We start from the raw sequence: 20,437 nt of genomic DNA on the forward strand, positions 1-20,437 counted from the left end.
ACGGATGTCATCAAAACAGCGGCCCGTTATCACTAAGCAGCGTTGACCTAACTTCGCGCTTTTCCTTTTGCTGTTCATGTGAAATGAACATCAAAATTTTCAATGGATAAGAATAGGGCGAATGTAAATATTTATAGTTATACACAAAATGATGAAATCTGAAAGCAAAACTGATCAAAATAGCTACCCTGCCATTCTAATATTTGTATTATTTTAGCCAAAAATAAGTCAAACAAAAAGACATACATTTTGCATTATTCTCCAAAAACTAGTTGACCTAGATTCATGAAATTTTCGCTACGTGGAGGAAGAACATTCATGATCATATCAAGAATGCATTTATTACAATTCCTAATGCTTTACGAATGTTATCTGGTGTTCAATTAGTTCACTATAATCAGTTAAAATAACTGCAGATTAACTATTTTAATCAGTGAATAAAAAGTTTATCAAGGAAAACATTAAGATTTAAAGTACATTTTTTACACAATCATGCACTAAAGAACCCATACACAGCATGCACAATATTCATGTATACAAACCTCGGTTAGTGAGGAATCAGATTCTGTTGAGCGCTGTGAAAAAAATACAAGAATTATTCTAAATTCTAACTGCGTTAGTAAATAATGATAGGTAACCAATAATACTGGCAATAAAATTATACCTTGGAAAAAAACACTCGTGCCACTTTAGTTTTGAACATTCCTTGTATAAGAATGTAGGTCCAACATCATTTTTGCAAGATTTTTTAATTAGGCAAAAACAGGGTTAGACACTAACAAAGTCTCGGGGGCCCCGAAGATCCCAAGTTTTGAGGAGGAACACCAACATTTAAAAGATGGGTTTCCGTCTAGATACCTATTTTTCTTGGTCAATGATAAATAAAAATAAAGATAAATATCTGTTTGAAAAATATTTTAAGATAATTTGCTATTAAACAATTAAAATATGTATCTATCTATAAGGTGGAAGTCAGAGCTGGTCCTGAATAAGAAGAATCAATAATTAACAGATGCTTGCGTCTATGTGATATAAACTTGAAATAAGAATTCTCATCTTGTTTTGACATTTGTTGCGATTTTTTTATATACATCATATTAAGAGGTATCCCAAAACCTGCGGAGGATCCAAAGATTTCAAAAGTAGAAATTCCTTTGTGCGCCCTGTTCGAATAAGATAGTGTACAATCATTTAATTTCGTGGGCATGAAATTTGGTGGTTTTGGTCAAAATGGCAATTTCGCAGGGATATGAATTCGTGGATTTCAACTTTTGAACATAAAATGAATGGGAAGTTTACTTGTTCGCTGGGATTGAATTTCATGGATTGACTAAACCACGAAATCCACGAAAATTAGTCCCTCACGAATATTAATGATTTCACAGTAGTATCTAACCCTGAAAAATAAGCACTTTAACAACTCACCATTATTAATATGCCAGGTTTGAACTGAAGCTCCCATACTCACAAAATGCAAGAAAAAATTTCATATGGGAAGCTTTTCTTTACAACCTTGGTACAACAGTTTACCCTTTTATTTCCAAGCCATATTTTAATCAGCAATATTAAGCAATTTATCTTTTTTTTGTGTAACATTTCTATGTCTAATACTCTTGCTTTGGTAGAGTTTGGAAATTTAAACTATTATCACAAAAGTAAAACACCTTGAGCAAAATAAAAACAATTTTAAAACATATTTATAGTATATGATGGAACTCATGTAAGAAATATAAATGATGATAATTCTTGTGAAACAGAAACAGGTGATAAAAATAGTACAACTGTAAAAATATTTGGTACATAGATTAACAGCTATACAAGAATCAAAGCAATCGGCAAGCAACATTCAGTGAAGAAATACAGCTGGCAAAATAATACATTTTTCAAAATTTGTATTTGGTTTACCACCATTTTAACATTTCTGTCAAACAAGGAAAGTCAATTTACCAAGCCATATTAACTGACTTTCTGCCTGAATGAATATAATCGAGCCAAGCCATGAGAATACCAACATAGTGGCTTTGCGACCAGCATGGATCCAGACCAGCCTGTGCATCCGCGCAGTCTGGTCAGGATCCATACTGTTTGCTAACGGTTTCTCTAATTGTAATAGACTATGAAAGCGAAACGCATGGATCCTGACCAGACTGCGCGGTAGCTGGTCTGGATCCATGCTGGTCGCAAAGCCACTATGTTGGTTTTCTCATGGCACGGCTCATATTTCCTTACAATAGCATCTTGATTCATACAAGATACTTTATTCAGAAGTGGTAAAGTGATCAACATCCAAAATCTGAATTTTTCCTTTATAAACTGCCTCAACTGGGCAACAGTTTAACAAGCAGTCTTGCTTTGAAATAATGAAAGTGCACAATAAAATTTAATATATGTGTCAAAAGCAAATCAGATGTAATCTTAGTGTAAAGTGACAAGATCTTAACTAAGAATCTAGACAAGACTAACAAAAACATTTTGAAGAAATCTAAAATGACATAAAATTATTACATTGCTCTACATTGGTGCAAAAGCATCTAAACAGCACTGCTGTCACATGCAATAATACATTTGTGACTTTCTAAAATAGTGTAAAAATATACTGTTACCATATCTTTAGTAACTTAATCGGAAAATAAATAAAAGGAACAGAATACATTTAAACATATGAACAGACAACTTTAAACATAGAAACACAGAGAAAATGAAAACTAATGTGAATAAAACTCATAATGTTTATAGGAAAAAAAAATATGATGTATTAACTTTCACAAGGCTGCCATTTGTACTTAATGTTTAAGTTTGAACATCATCTCTGAATTCTGTTCTTCTTAAGAACTGAATGCTATTTTTTAAGGGTTTATACGGGCATAAACCTCATTGGGACTTTTTGCAAATCCATAAATTGCGCTAGCATTTCTTGGATGATTTGCATGAAGTCCCTCATATAAATGCACAAAAAATAGCATTTAATTATTACATTAACATTTTATACAGGACGTGCTACAAAAAAAAAGGTTTGCTTTCCCTGAGTACTAGAAAATCCAAATAAATGACAGGATATTTATCTTTTTAACATCTAAATAGAACAGCCAAAAAGACCTACTCATGTTAAATTGTAATTTGCCTTCCAATAAAAATACAGTTCCCGGTTTTTATCTAAAATATCATCAAATCCAGTGAAAAATCATATAGTTATGTCAATTTGATTTTGATCTTTACCATAAAAAAAATGTTTCAGCTATAATTTACAGTTCTTTTTTTAAGTCTGGTCTCCAATTTGGAAAAAATTTTCAAATGACACCATTCTGGTACTATTTTTTAATAAATGACATCAGATTATGCATGCAATGTCATGGAAAGGGCATATCCTTAATACTGTTGTTTATTACACAGTTACTGACTTATGTTGAGGGTCCGAGGTCAATATCATTTTTGAAGGTCCGTAAAAACACATACTGACCGAATCATAAGTCAATAATAATTGTTATATTATATGCTCTTCTCAAATGCTCTCATCTGACTGGCTCATATTTCATACATATAAGAAAAAGTGATATCATCAGAGTCATTATCACTTTTGCGGGTCAATACTGCTTTTTGCGGACCCGCGCGTGCACCCCTTTCAACCAATCAAATGAGCGCATATGAGAAGGGTATATAATATTTTCATATAAACTATGTTAACTGAGTATGGTAACTGGGTATGCTTTTAAAGAAGTACTTTTGGCTACTGAAGAGCTATCTATTTCATGTCAAATTGCTGAAACAAAATTTACAACAACATATCCCTTAATAAACTATAGGTCCTGCGGAATTTCTTGTTCCAACCATTATAAATTAAAAATACAACAGACTGTCCAGTATATACTGGAACAAAACCTGTCAATCCTTTGTCTGTGGATAGGCACCTTTAATTTTGATAGTTACTACAAATATAACAAACTGTCAATTAAAGACTGGAATAAAACCTATTATCCATTGTCAAAATTTAATATAGGTTGGAACAAAACCTATCATTCACTGAAATATAAAAAACTGTCCAGCATCGGCTTCAGTCATCAATTACTCTGTAGATAACCACCTTAATTCTGATAGTAAAAGGCAGCAAACGTAGAAACTTTATAAACTGATATTAGTGCAAAGGTCTTAAAAAGATAATTTAAAAGATATACGAGTCATACCGAGCATATTCTTTAAGTAAATGACAGCTACAGTAGCGATGTGTATGGCAGCCCTGTATATAACTACAGCAGTATTTCATGCATCAACAATACAATACAAACCGATGCTTGAGACTGACTGTCGGGTGTCGACACAGCGCTTGAGCTCTGTGAGCAACTCTCCTGTACAAATGTATGGATTAAATAAGAAAAATATCACTGCCAAGTTAAACTAAACTAGAAAAAAATACTTCTTGAAGATTTGATGAAAAACAGAGCTAAATATGAGCCGCGCTATGAGAAAACCAAAATAGTGCATCTGTGACCAGCATGGATCCAGACCAGCCTGCGCATCCGCACAGTCTGGTCAGGATCCATGCTGTTTGCTAACAGTTTCTCTAATTTCAATAGGCTTTGAAAGCCAACAGCATGGATCCTGACCAGACTACGTGGATGCGCAGGCTGGTCTGGATCCATGCTGGTCGCAAATGCACTATGTTGGTTTTCTCATGGTGTGGCTCATATAGTTTTAAACATTTAAGGTAGCTGATCCATAATGATAACTGGCAATTTCAGTGTAATTTTGTATTTTCATAAACATTACTTCTGCATTCTTTGGCTGTCAATGTAACTCCGATGAGCATTGTTTCCCATGATAACTAGCGAATATCAAAATCACAGTGTGTCAAAGGTCATATAGAGAATTATAGTAATGGAACCAAAATTGTCACCATGGACTTACAACCTTAACAAGGGTTCAGGAAATAATATAACTAGCTGCTTTCACATTTTAATGTGTCAATATTATAACAAAGTTGGTGTTTTGTATCATTTTTTACTACTTTTGTGTACATCAAAATGCCTAAGTAAGAACTTCTACATACTTGTAAAGCTTCTAACTGAGCCGCACCATGAGAAAACCAACATAGTGCGTTTACAACTAGCATGGATCCAGACCAGCCTGCGCATCTGCGCTGTCTGGTCAGGATCCATGCTGTTCGCTAACGGTTTCTCTAACTGCAATAGTCTTTGAAAGCAAATAGCATGGATCCTGACCAGACTGCGCGGATGCGCAGGCTGATCTGGATCCATGCTGGTCGCAAATGCACTATGTTGGTTTTCTCATGGTGCGGCTCAATTAGTTAGTTGCTATAATAAAAAGTTCAACAAGAGGGCCAAGATTTCCCTAGACTGCACACCTGGACTTGTTGAATATAATATATGGTACACTACAGTAAGAAACATAACATTACATGGTTTGTGAGATGCTGTTCAAAGGTCTTTGTCTATTTCTTATTTCTTTAGGCCCTTAAAAGGGGTCTAGTACCACCATTTGAATAAATTTGAGAATGATCTAAACAGGGATGTTACAGACTGACCATGTCTGATGAAGATACATTAAACAGTTCATCAGAAGTAATTTTAATGTTTTTCTATTTTTAACTCTGGTAACCCTTAAAAGTTGACTAAAGGGTTTTTTTCCCTTTTTTTTGGTCACTGTGACCCATTAAAGGTTAAGTGGAACCCTATAATCAAGCTTGGCAGAAAACTATGCAAGGATGCTTCTCATCAAGTTTGGTCAAGATCCATCAAGTAGAAGAAGCTGTCTTGGTAAAAGGCTAATGCCTTGACATCACCGCACCATCACATATTCAGCCTTATCCTTGACTTCAAGTGAGCTAAAGAATTATTCAATAAGCAATAAATATATGACATAAACACAACTTTGAATAAGCATCCAGTTAATTATGCTATTTTCTCTTTACTGATTGAAATTTTAGAAAAGAAGCAGTATTTCACTTACAGAGGAATTGTCTTGGCCGTCCGTCATGAAATCATCAGCAGGTATATAGGAAGCATTTCCATCAGAAACGGCAAGAAGCTTCGTGTTCTCGTTAGCATCTATCTGTATGCAGTCTCCAAGTTCACTTTCTGTGTTTATACTTGTGTTCGATGACCTGATAAATAAGAGTTCCTTGTAAACCACATGCCCATCATGCTGACCTGCCAGAGGTAACTGAGTATGAAATAATTATTTTTCAATTCTGAGTATGCCAAGTCCTTGACCTTTGACCATCAAATAAATATGGGTCATCTACTGAACATAGGAAATAATCTTATGAAGTTTGAAAGTCTTAGGCACAGAAGTACTCAAGATATTGGCAGGTAACCATTTTCAATTCCATAGTCACTTTGGCCATGAACTTTGACACACTGAACCCCAAATCAAGAGGGATCATAACCTGACTACAGGCAATAATCACATTAAGTTTGCCAGTCACAGGATGGACTGACAGTTACTGACCAGAAACCATGATCAGTCTCTAGGTCCAAGTGACCTTTACCTTTGACCTACTGACCCCAAAGACAGTACAGGTCTTCAAATGTTCAATGGCAATAATACTATAAAGTTTGGAGGCAGCAGGCCAAAATGTTTTTGTGTTATTGATCTTTACTGTTTTCAGTCTTGATGCTACTGCAACTCTGACCTTTGGCCAGTTGACCAACAAAACAATAGGGGTAATGTACTGTCTATTAACATCTCAGGATGACCAAAGGCTGAGGCAAAGCATTCTATAGTTACTCACAGGAAACAAAATGGTCATTATGACAGACTAACCAATATGAGCAAAAATAATACAACACTCCTTCTTTGAGGAGGAATGAAAGAATGGGAATTTTATTTGTTTGTTGGCATTTAATTGGTGCCTTGACACATTTCCAATTCATAAAAATAAGTACCCTAAGAATATTCCTAATTTTGACTTCCAGTTAGCAGTCGTTAGTGTTAAGTGTATACATGTACATATATTTGTCCATAAACTGACAATAAATTTCTTAACAAGGAGACCCATAAACAAACAGACTTTGTTTTTAAATCCATATTACAAAATTTTCCTTAAAAGCAAAAGCTTAACCTGTTCTAACCTGTTAGAATTATTTACTGTCTCGTTGGCTAGAAACTTGTCCAAGTTGCCTGACTTGACAGAATTCATCAACATGTGGACATTTTCCTCTCCACTATCACCAGCAGCAACTTCCATCACTGAAAAATTATTACAACCTATATATCCGAAGCATTTCTGAGGCTTTTTAACAGATGTTAGGCTGGAGGAAGCCTTGGAATGAATAATTTGTACACTTACTCAGATAATTTTGAAATAATCTAAATTGAAAAGTATAATTTTGTGACAAACTGTTGAAGTTATAAGCATATAAGTGGTATTAATCATCTAGCATGAGTGTTAGAATGGGTAAAATCAGGGCTAAAGGAGATGTAGGCAATTAAAACTTATCATAATCAGCTGAATTATTGTATGGTGGGCATTCTAGGCAGCTGAATTATTGTATGGTGGGCATTCTAGGCCATAAGAACCTAAACATACCAATATCACTTAGATTATTGTATGGCAGGCAGACTAGACTATAACAACCTGAAACTTACAACAATCAGCTGAATAATTGTATGGCAGGCATTCTATGTTGTAAAAAAACTATAACTTACCAAAATCAGTTTGATTATTGTATGGTGGGCTATAAAACCCTAAAACTTACCATAGTCTGCTGGGTTATTGTATGGTGGGCATTCTAGGCCCATGGACTTCAAGTAAGGCAACATCTGTTTCACACCACCCTTATATAAAACTTCCCCATCAGTTAACATGTACAACTGAAACAAAATTAATTAGCTTTCACATGTTTTTCAAAGATGTCAACAGAATTTTTTTTATTCTTCATATACAATGTTTCAAGTAGGTAAAAACAAGGAGCTGCGTTCAATAAATGCTTGAAGCCCCTGGTGGCATCCTTGTCGATACAAGGACAATCACTATATGCCTCCTGCATCAGTAGATGCCGGGGGCATAATAAGTTAGTATGGCTGTGGTAATCTATGGAAGCCTATGACAAGCCTGTGGAAAGCCAATTTGCAATGCTAATTGACAAATGCTAAATGCCACATATTCAATGCTAAATTCTACATACCAAAAGCTATAAGCCAAATACTTAATGATAGAGCCAAATTAATGATAAATGTCAAACACCTATTTCTTATAATAAAGTGAGAGTGCTTCAAAACTTTAACCAAGGTGCGACTGAGGACACCAAGGTGGGTAGGATATCTCCATATACTTTGTATCATTGAGCTTAAATATAATATTATGTTCAGCGAAGGCTGATAGATAACTTACATGGTCAAACATCATGAAGAGCTTAGCACTGGGTTGATGTATTGTACATATAATAACTCTGCCTCCTGCTGCCAAATTCTTCAGTAGTGATATACACTGGAAACACGATGAGCTGTCTAATCCACTAAAACAAAAGAACATAACGATCAGTTTAGATATTTTTTTCATCTACACAGGTACTTGCAGAAGAATAATGTAACCTCTATGGACATAAACAATACCAAGAGAACCAATAAAAGTTATATGCAGTTGACTGATTAAAGCTCTATGAAGCTGTTCAATATAAGCTCTTTGCAAACAACCAATAAAAGCTTTTTACAATGAATCAATATAAGCTCTATGCAGAGAATCAATATAAGCAGTAGGCAGATGATCAATATAGATTTAAGCGAGGTTTGACATAAGATTTATGCAGATGAGTAATATAAACTCTATGTACAGAATCAATATAAGCAGTAGGCAGATGATCAATATAAGATTTAAGCAAAAGTTTGACATAAGCTTTATGCAGATGAGTAATATAAACTCTATGTACAGAATCAAAATAAGCAGTAGGCAGATGATCAATATAAGATTTAAGCAAAAGTTTGACATAAGCTTTATGCAGATGAGTAATATAAACTCTATGTACAGAATCAATATAAGCAGTAGGCAGATGATCAATATAAGATTTAAGCAAAAGTTTGACATAAGCTTTATGCAGATGAGTAATATAAACTCTATGTACAGAATCAATATAAGCAGTAGGCAGATGATCAATATAAGATTTATGCAAAAGTTTGACATAAGCTTTATGCAGATGAGTAATATAAACTCTATGTACAGAATCAATATAAGCAGTAGGTAGATGATGAATAGAAGCTCTAAGCCTGTTACCACCTTTTAAGACGTTTAGAATAATTCTAAGTTTATATATTGATCTTGCACAAAAAAGTCACATTTCAAGAAAAACACTGTTACAGATGAGGTGGATCAAGCTGGAAAAGTTGTGTTCAAATAACTGCAAGACTACAATTTTACCTAGACTTTGATTATTTAACCTTTAGACCTGCTTGTGGCAGGTGATTCTGCCTTTGTGAACAGTGCAGACCAAAATCAGTCTGATGCGCAGGCTCATCTTGGCCTACACTGTTTGCTATTCAGTCAGTAAATTTTCAGTGAACATCCCTTCAAATAATAAATGGTACTGCCCAGACTGAATGATAGACCAGTCCGTTTTAGAAATTTCGCAGGGTAAAGGTTAATTAAATCAATTTACAATCAAAGGAGCAATCACTGATAGTTGCAAGAAACACTTCTAAAATCAATCTAAAACCAGTGCTTTTGGACGGAATACACCAAATCGGAAGTGACTACTCAGTGTTACATGTGAAGAAGTCCAAAATGTAGTTCCATGCTGTGGATGAAATCTGGTATAATGAGTGACATGAGGAGTTGACAGTTAAATTTTTGGCTTATGTTTATTGTTTATAGTATTGAGAACAGATCTAGACCATTTTCATTGTAAATTTCTTGGAATAAGTTTTATTCTTTGCGAAAAATGTCTACCTACGCGTAACTGCTAAACGGCTGTTTTCATGGGGGCATTTTTAGAGGGTAATGTTTCTCAGAACAGATTATTTTTCTTATATTCAACATAACATGTCAATATTTTTCTATTTTTGATAAGAAGACATGTTATACTAAATGACCATATATGGTTTTCATATCATTGAAATGCTCTAAAGTGCTGAAAATGAGGTCTGAATGTTTTGTTATTAATATGAAATAAATAAGGAACTGAATTGGTAGAATGTAACCTATAAGTTGTGCAGGGGTAAAAACTTAATCTTGTTTAGATTTCGCTGTAAACAGGCTAGTTTGGCCAGATTATGATAGAAGATGACAATTTCAGTGCAATTTAGCAGAGAAAAAGAAGAAAAACTAAAAATATTTCAAAATCACTGTTTTGGGTGTATTTTTTTCAAAAAATGCATATTTATTGACTAAATATTGGTATGTTTTAGGTGTCAGGGGTGAGTTTGGGTATATTTTACAGTAACAGTGTGTGATTTGAGTGCAGTTTATGGTAAAACTTGATAAAATATGGCAAAAATAAGCTCAAGCAAGGAAAAGTGGTCAAAAATGATGTCGCGACAGCTTTTCCAGGAAATTTGGCACGCTAGCATACGTTACTGAAAAAGCCATAAAACCTTGAAAATTGATTGAATCAAACTGAAACTGGTATTTTTTTCATGCATTTAGGTTACTGGTACAATTTAAGTGAAAATAACACATTTTGAGTAAGAAAAATGTTTCTTTAAGGACGGATTACACCAAACCGGAAGTGACTACTCGGTGTTACATGTGAAGTAGTCCAAAATGTAGTTCCATGCTATGGATGAAATCTGGTATAATGAGTGACATGAGGAGTTGACAGTTAAATTTTTGGCTTATGTTTATTGTTTATAGTATTGAGAATAGATCTAGACCATTTTCATTGTAAATTTCTTGGAATAAGTTTTATTCTTTGCGAAAAATGTCTACCTACGCGTAACTGCTAAATGGCTGTTTTCATGGGGGCATTTTTAGAGGGTTATGTTTCTCAGAACAGATTATTTTTCTTATATTCAACATAACATGTCAATATTTTTCTATTTTTGGTAAGAAGACATGTTATACTAAATGACCATATATGGTTTTCATATCATTGAAATGTTCTAAAGTGCTGAAAATGAGGTCTGAATGTTTTGTTATTAATATGAAATAAATAAGGAATTGAATTGGTAGAATGTAACCTATTTTAATCTATGTAAGATAAGCATGCAAGGTATTCACAAATCTTTTGCAATTAGATAAAAACACTGTTTTTGTTCATCTACATAACACCTGCCTGTCTTGCATAATAATTAAAACCAATTATGATAGCAACTTCAAGCCCACACTTCCAATTACAGTTATCAAGTATTTCCATTTCATATTTCACTTTCCATGACATTCTAGTCACTGCTTCAAGACAAAAATATTTCAGTATCTTCCTGTTTAACCCTTACCCTGCTAAATTTCTATAAGAACCTGTCCATCTTTCAATTTAGACAGTACCATTAACTGTTAAAAGGGGTGTTTACCAAAATGATACTGACTGAATGGCGAACAGTGCAGATCTTGATCAGACTGCATGGATGTGCAGGTTGATCATGATCTACGCTGGTCGCAAAGGCAGAACAATCATGTCCAGCATGCAAAAGGTTAATACACTGGTCATATTCATCAAGATAATGCAACACCTATAATAAATAATTAACCCTTTTCTTATGAAGAATGGACTTGAAATGTAAATTTCAGAGTACCATCCTAGCAATAACAGCTTTCAGTAATCATTACGTTTCCTCCTGTTCATAGGAAAAAGTCAATTTAACGTTTCTCATGTTGAAGACAAGTGAAACAGAGTGTTAGTACAAAGTTGCAGAACGGTCCATGTAACGGTCTGGTGACATTTATCTAGTGGTTCAAGAGAAGAAGTAAGTAGCTGATTAAATCTATGACAAGCATCGAACTGATGCTAAACATGACATTATCACAATAACTTGTTTTCAGCTCAAGTGAGCTACATGTTATATTAACATTTAAGCCTTGATTACCTGGTTGGTTCATCAAAGAACATGATTGGTGGATTATTCACCATTTCCAGTGCTATAGACAGCCGTTTCCTCTGACCACCTGAGAGATTGCTTGCTCTTGTCTTCTTGTGTTCAGACAGACCCAGGGTCTCCAATATATCATGTACCTAGAAAATGAATATTATCATTATGGAAATCAATGGTCTTGCTTCCTGGATTTCTGACTGGTACTCAAACCTTGGTTAGATATTGCAGATACTGTAGTCAAATGCTGCTCCATGTGGGACCTGAATCCGCGACCTCCTGATGCTGATTCAGATGTTCTATCACTGGGCCTCTGTTACAACAATAACAACTACATTGGCCCTGTTGTTAATATTTAAATTAATGTTTTTGTTTTTGCTGGGTTTAACGTCACATCCGTAAAAGGAGGAAAACCCTAGGTGCCCCTCAGTGCATCATGTCATCAAGGGCGAGCACCTGGGTAGAAAAACCGACCAGCTATGAAGAATTCAACATCCCGAGCAAGGTTCTAGCCCACACTGGTGAAGGGCCAGTAGTTCAAAGTCAGCGACCTTAACCACCTGGCCACAGAGGCCCCTTTATACTTTTTATAAGTTTAAAAGTAACAGCAGAGCCTCGTCTGAAGCTCAGCACATAGGACGTCAGAATTAGGCACAACAATGCAACTTCCCCACATGAACCCGAGCTGAAGAAAATACATTGTACACCTCATCAAAGGGTCAAACTTGTTCTAATTTCAGGAACTGCAGAACAGTTACCATCTGCTTGAAACTTACCTCTTTCTCTTTGTCTGCCTGTGGCATGCTCTCATCTAACTTGAGATTGGCTGAGCACATCATGGCTTCTTCAACAGACAGGTGTGGCAGTAAGTGGTCATCTTGCATAATGTAGCATGAGTATTTTCTGAATGATCTCAGGTTCCGTGTCTTACCCTTCACCAAAATATCTCCCTCAATATCACTTATTCTGAAATTAGAAGCAATTTTTCAGCATATTTTTAACAAGGAGCTGACCATGGTGTATGACCAAAGATGTGGGGTTTTTTTTAGGTTTTAAGTTTAAGGTGAAGATCATATGAGGGTCAAGGTCATCTATATATATAGGTCAGTTTGTAGGTCTTGCCATAAGGTTTGTTGAGTGTGAGATGAACTAAATTGGGTCATTTATGAGGGCTGTAAGACCAAAAGTGTTGTTTATTAAGGTTTTAAGTTTGAAGGTGAAGGTCATATGAGGGTAAGGTCACTTGAATATAGATCAGTTTGTAGGTCTTGCCAAAAGGTGTTTTGAGTTTGAGTATGAACTAAATTTGAAGGTGAAGGTCATAATTATGAGGGTCATTAATGTGGGTAAAGGCAATCTGGTTCGAACAGACAGACGGCCAAACGGACAATTAAATTGCTATATGCCCGGGAGCATAAAAATAGCTTGTTTATTTCAAGAGAGATCATTCCCTTATCAAATTCTTTGCTTTTCTTAAAATGTTCTAAAGTTATCACCTTCTCCTACCTTATGGAATTCATTGCTTCCTCCTACTATGTTATCAAATTCTCTTTTCTGCTTCTTCAACTTATCGAATTCTCTACTTACTGCATTATCTAATTCTCTAATGTGTTACTGAATTCACTGCTTTCTCCTACTACATTATTAAATCTCTGCTTCTTCTAAATTAAATATGCTATCAATTCTCTGTTTTGTCCTACTACGTTACCAAAGTCTGTGCTTTTCCAGTAACATTACCAAGACTTCAGCTATCCCTTCATATTTTTAATTGTATGACAGTCTTATTCACTCTTTCAACAACATATTTCAGTATGCAACATGATATACTCTTTTAAGTCATTTGATTTTGACTGCAAAACTTTTTGTGGTTTCATCCAAAATGACTTCTTTAAGGGGGCTGGAATTCATGGATTGAAAATAATAGTTTTGACAGTCTACATGTATTTGATTATCTGATCTTCGTCTTAGGTTGTAGACCACTTGAGCATATAACTGGCTAATTCCTTTGCAAAATTTTAAAACTGACCAACAGCTAGCAAGGGCGTAGCAGCCATTACGCACAGTACGCACGTGCGTAATGTAAAAAAAAAATCCAGGTATGTTTGTTCGAAATATTGACATCTTAAATGTCCAAAGTCCCACAAAATGCGTCAGAATGTACCAATTTTTATCTAAGTCTCCGAAATTTCCCGGGGAGCCTTTTAGCGGTTAAAAATTTCAAAATATTGACCTTTTAAGTGTCCGAAGTCCCCTTGAATTATATGCCAAAAAATGCGTCAGAATGCCCCATTTTTTATCTAAATATCCAAAATTTCCCGGGGAATGCACCCCCCCCCCCACTGTTCCGACCCCCACCAGCGGGATGGGGGAAACCCATCCCCCACCCTCACCCCACTCGGCACCTCATTGTGCATATCATTTCTCAAGCTCTGGCTATGCCTATGGCTAGGTAGCCTGGCTCCCTGGCTGCATGGTTATTTTTTATATAAAAAATGCAAACATTTTATAATAAAATTTTAAGCCTCTAAAATAGCACATTTTATCTATGGCTGAACCACACATCGGAGCCAGGGGCAATAAAAAATATCAATGTAGAAACAACCTGCTGGAGTAACTTCCCGCTTAATAAATAAAACTTATAATATAATTATGTAAAGAAGAATAAACATAGGGACGAGTGCCAGTCTAATGGCTAGGTTGCATTTTCAGACTGATACTTTTTTAACTTTGGTGTCAAGACCATAGCATCAGTCATGAGAAAAAAAGCTTTTCTCCACACATCATTTTTCTTCTCCTATTAAAGTTAAGTTTATTGATTCAATCATTTATCAGATAAACTTTTCATACTTGGAACAAAGATGATTAGACACTATCAAGAAATCTGTTAATGGCAGCTGCAGACAAAATAAGCTACTGTTTTACATAATAAAACTGTTATTTATCTTAATATTATGTCTAGAGGAAATTCAAGAAAACAACTCTACCTTTGTGCTGGACTTAAACACAGCTTGCCTTCAGACAGAACACAATATTGTATAATGATGTTGATACATTGTAAATGCAATATAAACAGGATTCAATGAGTTCAGTGGTTTTTGTTTTCAAATCACAAGGTTCATTTTTGCCAGTCTAGACACTATTAAAATCAGTATGTACTATTGATACTATAGGTTCTTTGGTTACTACTCTACAACTTTCATAAAATCATTCGAACTCAACAAGACTGTCAAACTTATTGGCAGTTTGAGCCATCAAACAATATTCATTATATAGGGATTTTGAAGGGACCCGATTACGATGAGTTCAAGTGAAGGGTGATGTTTGAATTATCCAAGTTCGAGCGTACATAGTTTGACTGTACTTTAACCCTTAACCTGCTAAATTTCTAAAATGGACTGTTCCGTCATTCAGTTTGGGCAATACCATTTATTATTCGAAGAGGTGTTCACTGAAAATTTACTAACTGAATAGCGAACAGTGCAGACCATGATCAGCCTGCACGGATGTGCAGGCTGATCTTGGTCTGCACTGGTCGCAAAGGCAAAACAAATCACTGCCAGCAGGCTAAGGATTAAACAATATATGCACATATCTATGACTATCAGATCTTTTTTCAATCTACGCAGCTCTTTTTTTTCAGTAACGAGGAAAGGGTCACAAGTCTGCTAGGAAAGGGAAATTGCATTGTAAATAATACGCCCGCTCTTCCAGAGACGGGCGTATAAAAATGACTAAAATTGGGGAAAATTCATGTTGCAATGACAATTCATTTTGTCGCACATAGAAAATGACTTAAAAGCTCATTGGCTTCTATTTTGAATGGTATTATCAAAACATGCAAGAGAAAAATGTCACTTAAAAGCTCATTGGCTTGTGCATCAAATGGTATGGTTTAAATATGTACTTGGAAAATGTATTAAATTTTTGTAAAAAATGGTTTGGGGAGGGTGGGGACAGAAATACAATTTTTGAAGGGAGGCATGCGGCAAAAAATTCCAGCCCCCAAAAAACACTGCATTGACTTATTAAATCCGGTGCTTAATTTTTGTGTATATTTACCTGTAACCTGCAAGAATATTCATAAGGGAGCTCTTGCCGGCCCCTGAAGGACCCATAATTGCCGTCAACTCTCCAGACTTAAAACGCCCAGAGATTCCCTTGAGTATTTCTTTTCGTCCTGAAAAATACAAAATATTTTTTTCATACAGTATATTTTCATGTTTCTTTGTAAACATATTATAATTTAAAATCTATAAGCATGGAAACTCAAGAGTTCCCATTTTCAATGGTGGTACTTCTTTCATCCTCTGCCAAAACACCACAGACGATAACTGAACCCAAAGTTGTTATTGCATTCCCTCGGAAATCACATAAATTATATATTAATTCATTATTAATGAGACAGGACCTAATTTCTTAGTTTCAAATGAATCTGAACTAAATGCAATGCATATCTTTAAATATCAATGAACTGCTACTATAAATAATTAATGAAACTGGCTATTAAAGGTTCGTAAAAAATAATATAACTGTGATTATACTTTCTGGAACAACTGGAGAAATGCAGATAAATAAGAATAAATATTGTAAACATTCCTTCAGTCTCCATGTAGCTTTAGTTACGTATCTTTCTTGGGACCAATCAAGCTGAAGATTATTTACATATGTGTGCAGCATATCTAAAAACATTAGGGGCCTTTAACTGAACTTGCGCAAGCCTCTGCATCTATAAAGACACTATGACTATCATGTACATCATCCTATCATTATGTAGATCATCATCCGATCATCGTCGGACAAATTTTACGTCATTTTAATTGTCCTATATCAAAACTAGGACTTGTCCTATAATCTACTGATTTAACAATTTATCTCCTAACAAATCCATTTATCTCAAAATTATTAGATTGTTCATGTAAGGAATGTATATAACCTGATATGACTACCCTAAAGATTTTTCAAAAAAAAAAAAAGATCTTCAAAAAAAAAAGTCTTAAATGGTTGGTATTTAACACTGACAATGTAAGACAGACCCAATTTATTCTTGCTTGTGTTTGAAAGAATGACTTTTGTTTGTCTCTTGTTCCCATCATCTTGACTGAAAATTAGTCAATGTTAACTCAAAATGAGGCAACATTAAGTCAAAATCAGGCATTTAACCCTTAGCCTGCTGCAGGCGAATTTAACAGCCTTTGCAAACAGCTTGGAACCAGATCAGACGCCGATTAAATCGGCGTCTGATCAGGTTCCAAGCTGTTTGTACTCTGACAATATTTCTTCCAATTTTGGAGCAAATTGAATGAACTTTACAATTTTAGCAGACGACATTTCCAGCAGACGACAATTTTTCTAGCATGCTAAAGGTTAATTACAAGGTGATTTAAGAACATTCAAATGATTACAGGGGCAACAACTCTGCCTTAATATCAACATGAGACTTATAATGGTCTTATTTGGCATTCATCTTACTTAGAAACTTTGACCTTAACAAATGCTGTTTATTCTTACTGTGCCGCAGCAAGATGAACCTAGAGGACTAAACCAATCACAGAACTGCAAAACCTTTAAATACTAGAACAGGAAAAGCCAAACACAAAACCATTTCTAAGATTGGTGGCAAAGGAACCTTAAAGTTAAGGTAATGAATGGCAATTTCTGTGCTATTACATATCGTCCATATGCGAATTTGGCGTTCTTTGACCAGATCAGAAAATTAGTTTTCATTATAACCGGAAAATGCCGAAAATGCATAACAGAGAAACCACCGATTGTCATTTCAGGTCCAATACCTTAAACTGGAAGGTGAAAATTAAATCTCTCTAGAAACAAAGAGAAACACAGTAGATTATATATGCATATGTATTTTGCAATAAAGTTAGTGTGCACAGTAACAGCTCCATATAATTTGTCTTTAAATACCAGTATGTGTCTGGCAAGGGAAGACATCTCACGACAGAACTTTACCAAATTTTAAAAACAAATATATAAATTAATTTATGAAAAATATGGTACACTATGACCTTGCTTACCTTTATTGATAAAATATGACACCTTGTTTGTTGGTGTTTATCATTTTGTACTTTTCTGGTAACTTTTCACTCAGCAATGAAGTATATTTCTTTCATTAAAGGTGGACAATCCCATTTAAGCAACATTTTATGACATTTTTAGTTTTACTAGTATATTCTGTATTAAAAGCGATTTATTTAATAAAACAAACTATTTATATCCAGTGTTACCTTTTATCATTGTAACAGTAACTGTTATCCTTATGAATTCTAACATTAACCCTTATCATGCTGAACATGATTGATTCTGCCTTTGCGACCAGTGTAGATCATGATCTGCATTGTTCGCTATTCAGTCAGTATCTTATGGTAAGCACCCCTTTAAACAGCTTATGGTTCTATCCAAATTGAAAGATGGACAAGTTCATTATAGAAATATAGCAGGGTAAGGGTTAAGGATGCTAAATTAATAAATATATTTTCAAGGATTAAAAGCCTCTTAATTAATGTAATTTTTTTCCAAATGGCAGAAGTATTTTAATTCTAATTTGTAATTCTGACCATTAAACCAATTCCAGAACATGTCTAGGACTTGAACAATATATTATGACCCCTGGACTTGTTGGTTGAAGATTGAACAGGCTAAGGAGGCTGGAGAAATTTCAGCACTATTTAATTAGTTCTTTCTAAAGTATAGTCAATCCTACATGTAAGAAAATGTAAAACAGCAAAATGAAAACAGTGTTTTTGGTCTTTAATATTTTTTGTTACATAAAACTAATATTATTATCTCCCTTTTGTTCATATCCTGTTGGGGATACAAAGTGGATACAAAGTGCAGAATAATTAGCAAAATTAGACATAGAAATAGATATTGTTATGCTAAGTGCCACTTCAAAATAATAAATTAGGAAAGATCTATGTGCCCTACAGAATGAATCATAAAATGAGCCGTGCCATGGGAAAACCAACATAGTGGGTGTGCGACCAGCATGGATCCAGACCAGCCTGCGCATCCGCGCAGTCTGGTCAGGCTCCATGCTGTTCGCTTTTAAAGCCTATTGGAATTGGAGAAACTGTTAGTGAACAGCATGGATCCTGACCAGACTGCGCAGATGCGCAGGCTGGTCTGCATCCATGCTGGTCGCAAAGCCACTATGTTGGTTTTCTCATGGCACGGCTCAAATGACAATTCTTCACAACAAGACAATTAAATATATGGTAATGATATAGTTTAGTATATAACCAAATCTGAATTATACTAATCATAATTAAATCATTCAAACAATATTATTTTGAAATATCCATGCAGGAAAATACCTGCCAGTACACTACACTTTACAAGTTTTCAATCTCCACATTTGTTTTTTTGTTTTTATCTCTACAAAATACTGACATACATATTAATGAAAATTAGGTACAGTTCGTTTTCGTAAACATCATGTTTGTAAACATTTAAGATTGCGTTTTGTAACCTTAACTCAGGGTTCCATATTTTAGTGTGTCTTGAATAAGGAAAACATGAACTCAAGCTGAAACAAAACATAATCAAAAAGTAGAAAGTTCATTTTGTAAGTACTAAGAGAAATTTTGGTTTGGAAACATGTAAACACGTATGACCTATTAATCGAACTGTACACTTTTCAATTACTGTTTGATTTCAATAAAATGTAACAACAATAGCAAATATTTTCGAGAGCATTCCTTTCACATACTGACTCCCATGAATCAGGGGTACTGTAAAATCATTTAATTTCGTGGGCATGAAACTTCGTGGTTTTGTCAAAACGGCAATTTCGTGGATTTCAACTTTTGAACATAAAATTAATGGGAATTTTACTTGTCCGTTGGGATTAGAATTTGTGGATTGACTCAACTATGAAATCCACGAAAATTAGTCCCCCACCAATATTAATGATTTCATGGTAATTTACTGACCACAGCCTATCATCCTATGAAGTTTGACAACTATAGAACAAAAATTCTTTACGTTTCCAGTTTTGATGTCACTGTGACCTTGTCTGTTGACCTAATGACCCTTTAAAGAATTGGGGTCATTTACTGACCAATGGCAATCACTTACTAACTTCCAAGGCTTTAACATTTTAATTATGATTTAAGTCTCAAGCTTAATGTGACCTTGACCCTTGATCTACTGACTCCTGATAAAATAGGGGTAATCTACTGACCCAAGGCAATCTTCCTTGGAAGTTTGATGACTGTGCAATGTAGGCCAAAGCGTTCTTTACTTACCGAGTGAAAATCACCTTCAGTCTCGAAGTCACTGCTACCTTGACCTTTGACTTACTGACCCCTAAAGTGATACGGGTCCTCTACTGACCACTTGCAATTATCCTATAGAGTTAGACAAGTTGTTACATGTAAGTATGCTAGAATCATACAAATTTTCAGTCTAGAATACTCTACGAGATCATATATGTGGGACAAATTTTCGTGGA

The 20,437-nt window shown here is 34.8% G+C and overlaps 1 protein-coding gene across 3 annotated transcripts in view; it reads right to left on the bottom strand.

Annotated features, from left to right (window-relative positions):
* The window catches only part of LOC123559405 (ATP-binding cassette sub-family G member 1-like), a 33,592-nt gene that overhangs the window by 8,833 nt on the left and 4,322 nt on the right, over nt 1-20,437 (bottom strand). The window contains exons 2-10 of one of the 3 annotated variants that reach the window (XM_045351176.2): nt 16,030-16,147; nt 12,747-12,936; nt 11,968-12,113; nt 8,348-8,471; nt 7,713-7,827; nt 7,086-7,203; nt 5,962-6,115; nt 4,281-4,340; nt 543-575 (exon numbers count right to left, since the gene is read on the bottom strand). In XM_045351176.2, the coding sequence (XP_045207111.2) occupies nt 543-575; nt 4,281-4,340; nt 5,962-6,115; nt 7,086-7,203; nt 7,713-7,827; nt 8,348-8,471; nt 11,968-12,113; nt 12,747-12,936; nt 16,030-16,147 (1,058 nt within the window). The remainder of the gene's footprint in view (nt 1-542; nt 576-4,280; nt 4,341-5,961; nt 6,116-7,085; nt 7,204-7,712; nt 7,828-8,347; nt 8,472-11,967; nt 12,114-12,746; nt 12,937-16,029; nt 16,148-20,437) is intronic. The other 2 variants (XM_045351177.2, XM_045351178.2) reach the window with 2 other exon arrangements.

The sequence above is a fragment of the Mercenaria mercenaria genome, chromosome 10, assembly GCF_021730395.1.
Source record: "Mercenaria mercenaria strain notata chromosome 10, MADL_Memer_1, whole genome shotgun sequence".
Classification (NCBI taxonomy): Eukaryota; Metazoa; Mollusca; class Bivalvia; order Venerida; family Veneridae; genus Mercenaria; species Mercenaria mercenaria.